The 5,844-nt window shown below is 38.1% G+C and overlaps 1 protein-coding gene across 2 annotated transcripts in view; it reads right to left on the bottom strand.

Annotated features, from left to right (window-relative positions):
• Positions 1-5,844, bottom strand: part of PTPN12 (protein tyrosine phosphatase, non-receptor type 12) — a 61,363-nt gene that overhangs the window by 43,778 nt on the left and 11,741 nt on the right. For both annotated transcript variants that reach the window (XM_008066001.2, XM_021716520.1), the window contains one exon: positions 4,364-4,435. In XM_008066001.2, coding sequence (XP_008064192.1) covers positions 4,364-4,435 — 72 coding nt within the window. The remainder of the gene's footprint in view (positions 1-4,363; positions 4,436-5,844) is intronic.

Genomic DNA, 5,844 nt, shown 5'->3' with positions numbered 1-5,844 from the left:
GGTGCAGTGGCTTACGTCTGTAATCCCAGCACTTTGGGAGGCCAAGGCAAGAGGACTGCCTGAGTCCAGGGGTTCAAGACCAGTCTGGGCAACTTGGTGAGATCTTATCTCTACAAGAAATCAAAAAAAGTAGCTGGACATGGTGGCGTGCAACTGCAGTTCCAGCTACTTGGAAGGCTGAAGCAGAAGAATCGATGGCTGTGAGTGTGTCACTGCACTCCAGCTTGGGCAACAGAGCGAGACTCCGACTCGGGAAAAAAACAAAAAACAAAAACTATATAGTAAATATTCTGGCTTTTTGGGCCATAAAGTCTTTGTCTCCTTTGTTATTGCAATAGGCAAATACACACATTAATGGGTATGGATGTGTTCCAATAAAATTTTATTTATAAAACAGGAAGTAGGCCAGACATGATCCATGGGTAGTATGCCCACGTCTAGTCTAAGTGGTTAGCTACACAAAGCAACACATGACTGAGCTTCTGCTAGCCAATCCTCCACCTTCTTCCATCTCTTGACCTTCTTTCTCATCGTCATACTAAGAGAGTTCCAAGAAAGACAATCATTTCTCAGTCCCAAACACTGATTCCCAAGTAGTAAAGTAATGCTCTATGATTATTTTAAACAAAGTGATTTCTATTTATAAATTTAATTTTTGTTTGCAGTTAAATCAGTGGTAACAAATCCTAAGTTGTCTGAAAAAACCATAAGACAAGCAAATTACTTTCCCTTTTGAAATCATCCAAGAAAACCTTTTCTTTTGTTTTTTTTTTTTTTGAGTTAGAGTCTCACTCTGTCGCCCAGACTGGAATACAGTGGCCGCTCCCAGCCACCGCAGCCTCCTCGACCTGCTGGGCTCCAGCGATCCTTCCGCCTCAGCCTTCCGAGTAGCCGGAATTACAGGTGCGTGCTACCATACCCGGCTAATTTTTTGATTTATTGTAGAGATGAGGTCTCACCTGCCCAGGCGGGTCTCGAACCCGTGGGCTCCACTCTCCTCAGCCTCCCAAAGGCGCAGGATAAAACTTTGTTTCTTTAACAAGGATCGATCCCAACAATGACAAATCAAACCAGCGGTTATTAATCAGATCAAACCTCTTATCCAGAGAACTTTAAAATTATCTTTTAGTTTAGTTGAAAAACCACCCAAAAGTCAGTTTATCTTCTTCCAAATTATAAACTATTTCATTAGTTCCTCTATTCATTATTGTAAGTTGTTTGCTATTTCTGATTCCCAAATGCTAAAAAATGTCAAGCTGTTTTGCACTTGTTTGTAACGTTGTTTGCACAAGGTTAAGCACTATGTTTTCACTTGAACTGTGACACTCAATACAGTTATCTCATTGTATTTAAATTTACAAATGTTCAACACAACCACATCGCACAGAATTATATTTCTAGGTTGTTCTGGAACCTAATATAGCATACTTTCTAGATTTGAAGATAGGGGAAAGGTATTCCTTCACTGGAGTGGACAGTATGGTATGTATTCATACTATTCATTTCAAATAAAATGAAATGCAGTAGTATTTTAAACATTTTTACACTTAACCCACAAACAATTCTAACCAGCACCTTAGACTAATGACTGAACATTAAATCCAACAAGTTCAACTGTGAGTTATAGTTAACACTACAAAAACCACATCGTACTTATAAAGTAGACACCATAATACAATTTGAATCCTTTTTATGTCAACCTAGAAAGCACTAAACTTTGGATATGCATGAGAGAAATTCAGAAGTCATAAGTGCAACTAAGTCACAAAATTAAGGAGTTCTAAAACTCACCAATGACAAGGAAAATATAGAAATCTTATTTCACTTAACCATGAAAAACAAAGTCAAAAACAAAAAATTCTGAAATGGGAAATGGGAGAGTTAGTTTTATATGTCAACTTGGCTGGGCCACAGTGCTCAGAATATTTGGTCAAACATTATTCTGGGTGTTGCTGGATGAGATTAACATTTAACGTGGCAAACTTTAAGTAAAACAGATTATCCTTTTGGTGGACCACATCCAATGAGCTAAAGGCCTGAACAGAACAAGATACAATTCTCTAACAGACTGCCTTCATTGCTGGCACTGGCTCTTCCTGGTGCTACAATAGACTGCTTTCACATTAGAACTGAACTTCAGCTCTCCTGGGTCACCAGACTAACAGCCTTCAGGCTGGAACTGCGGCACTGACTCTCCTGGATTGGCATACCCTGCAGATTTTGGACTTGCCAAAATAACGGCAAGAGCCTCCATAACAGCAAGAGCCAATTTCTTGCCATAAATCTCTTTATATACACATACACATACAAGGGGGGAACCCCAAATAACCCTAGATTTATAAAAAATTGTACATCTATTCTCACGTTTAAACTTCAGTCACCTTCAAAGTACTCTCTGTTTGATACAATACACCTATCAAGATGCTTTTTCCACTGCTCAGAAGTTTTGAACTTGTCAATTTTGATGCTTCTGCCATTTTTTGTTTCAAGTCTTCCATATTGACAAAGCATTTCCCTTTGAGGACTTCTTTCATCCGGGGAAACAAAAAAAATTCACTCCTGGCAAGATTGGGTGAATAAGGAAGGGTGGGGCACAGAGGTCACACCATTTTTTGGTCAAACACTGAACACTCAGTGTGGTGTGGGCAGGTACATTGATCCGTCGCAAGTTGTTTGAGTAAATCATCTACCATGAAATGAGTAAATGCATTGAAAGAAACTCCAAAACAAAATTCACTGAAGCTGAACACAGTCTCTCTCAAAACAATGCTAACTGGTACACTGATGCCAATGGGTTCCCAGAACACTTACCTAGCGGGGGAAGCCTGTACTACAAGAGGTCTACCCTCCAAAAGAAAATTCTGGTTGTTTTTTGGGTCCCTGCTCATATATACACACATACACTCTATTGGTTCTGTTTTTCCGGAGAAACTTAATTCAAGCAAATTGTTAATTTTCATGGGTGTTCAGCCATGGTCTTTTTAGTTGAACAAATAAGACATTTATTTTAGGTGATTAAAAAAGATACTGGGCCAGGCTCAGTGGCTCAGCCTGTAATCCTAACACTTTGGGAGGCCAAGGCGAGTGGATTGCGTAAGCCCATGTGTTTAAGACCAGACGGGTAACTTGGCGAGACCTCCTCTCTACAATAAATCAACAATTAGCTGGGTGTGGTAGCGTGTGCCTGTAGTTCCGGCTACTTGGAAGGCTGAGGTGGAAGGATCACCAGAGCCCAGCAGGTTGATGCTGGGGTGGCTGTGTGTGTGCCACTGCACTCCAGCTCTCCAGGTCGGGCGACAGAGTGAGATTCAAACTCAAAAAAAGAGAAAGATAATGGTCAGGCACAGTGGCTCACATCTGTAATCCTAGCACTTTAGGAGGTCAAGGTGAGAGGGTTACTGGAGTCCAGGAGTTTGAGAGCAGCCTGGGCAACATAGTGAGACCTAATCTCTGGGGGGGAGGGAGGAGCGGGGGGTGGGAATATATATATACTACAGGTGAGCATGGTGGTGCTCGCCTGTAGTATTAGCTACTTGGAGGTTAAAACAGGATTGCCTGAGCCCAGGAGATCAGGCTGTGGTGAGCTGTGACAGTGCCACTGCACTCCAGCCTTGGTGACAGAGTAAAACCCTGACTCAAAAAGAAAAAAGAAAAAGAAAGGTATCATGTGGCATCTGAAGAAAACTAATGGTTCTATTCTAAAGTTTGCTTATATTTTCTTCTTTTTGTCAACCCCTTGTTTGTCCTACTCTTCTTTCTTCCTTCCTTGTTTTTCAGTGCGTCTTCTTCTTTTTTTCCATGTGCCACATCTTTGGAGAGTTGTTTTTAAATTCATTTTCTCAGATATTTGATGTGTTAAACTTAATTTATTTCCAGAGGTCACAAAAGATTAATCTTTACTTCAAGGATGGCAGTTCTCAAACACATCTTTATATTAACTAACTATAACAATTTTTAGAGCATAACATAAATATGAAAGTTTAACAAAATAGACTATAATTCAGTCAAAGGTCTTTCCCACTTATTTGATTTGAAACTACTATACACCAATTTCCAAATAGATTACTCAAAGTACACTGTTACTCCATTTACTCATCTATATATATAAACATTTGTCAATTGATATAAAAAGGCTAATTAGTATAAAAGGTATAAGGAAAATTATACATTTATGAAGTCATTCCAAAAAGCTTTTAAATTTAAACCCACAATAAAAACAAACATTAACATTTATATATTACAAGTATAGGTTTATAAATGCTTGGCAATACATAAACTTGCATTCATTTCACATGACAATTTAATAATTCATCAGTCTAGCATGCCAGTTTTCTGAATAATGTTTATAAAAATGGATACTTACACAAGAAATTTTAAATGGTGCAAACATTATCGGATCTTCTCCATACAAAGGCCAATACCGCTCACATTTTTTCTGTTACCCCCCAAAAAAAAAGATTAGTAAGTAATCCACGATAGTTTTTCTTAACTTTTATAAATATTTAGTGTCCAGGGTTCTGCTTGCTACTACTTCCTTCAAACAAAAAATAATGACATCAGCAGGCAAAGAGCTGGGAGAGCTTAGATTTACCTAACTATTGTTAAAGATAGGCTACTGTGTCCTCATCAGGATTAGTCTTAAGAAACTTAATAACAAAGTGTATGAACTATTCATTGCTATCATTGATATGATCTTCTTCTAGAAGGGAAAAACTGCTTTAAAAAGGTGTCTGGCACAAGAAGGTAACTTTAGTATAAAGGACTGCCGGGCAAGTTTTAATGTTTGATGACAATCTCTACGTGCCTGGCTAAATTCTCATTAAGTGTAAAATCTGTGACAAAGTGGAAAGAGCATTATATTTGGTATCAGAAGAGTTTTTTAAGTACTACTTTTACTATTCTATTGACCTTTAGTTCATTTACCTGTAAAAATAGAAATAATAATCCTTATCTTACAGGGTTGTTAAACACACTAAATAAGAGAATTTTTCAAATATTCTATTGACGGTAAAACCACTATACAACCATAATGTATTATTTTAACTATTCAATTTTATTTGAAATTACAGAGTGTAATCAGTTTCTCCTCTTACCTCCCTATTTTAAGCAGGTATATAAATAGTAAAACATTCACTTCTCACTGGTTTCTACAACTATCAAGTCCCATCTTTTAAATAAATTAGATAAGTCAATTTTACAGAAGACACAGTGATTCAGATACTAAGAAATGATATAATTTTTTATCAAGCCCCAACAAAATGAAAGTCTGTAAGTGAACATCTAGCTTAAATATTTTGGCAGAAAGAAACCATCAAGAGAGCAGGGAAACAGCCTACAGACTGGGAAAAAGTATTTGCCAACTCTAGGTCTGACAAAGGCTTAACATCCTGGATCTACAAGGAACTGAAACGTACTGAAAAGAAGAAAACAAACAACCCCATTATAAAATGGGCAAAAGACATGAACAGACACTTCACAAAAGAAGACATTCGAGCAGCCAACAAACACATGAAGAAATGCTCAACCTCACTAATCATCAGGGAGATGCAAATCAAAACCACACTGAGATACCACCTAACTCCAGTCAGAATGGCAATTATCAACAACTCAAAAAATAACAGCTGCTGGAGAGGGTGTGGTGAAAAGGGAACACTTCTACACTGCTGGTGGGAGTGTAAACTAGTGCAACCTCTGTGGAAAGCAGTGTGGCGATTCCTAAAAGCTCTAAAAATTGACCTTCCATATGACCCTGCAATTCCCCTACTGGGAATATACCTTGAAGAACACAAATCACTCTATAAAAAAGATACCTGCACACGTATGTTTATCGCAGCATTGTTCACA

This window comes from Carlito syrichta, unplaced genomic scaffold, assembly GCF_000164805.1.
Source record: "Carlito syrichta isolate Samal-C Ts95f unplaced genomic scaffold, Tarsius_syrichta-2.0.1 Scaffold308833, whole genome shotgun sequence".
Classification (NCBI taxonomy): domain Eukaryota; kingdom Metazoa; phylum Chordata; class Mammalia; order Primates; family Tarsiidae; genus Carlito; species Carlito syrichta.
The sequence above is the reverse complement of the archived record's forward strand: the minus strand, read 5'-3'. Positions and strand labels throughout refer to the sequence as shown.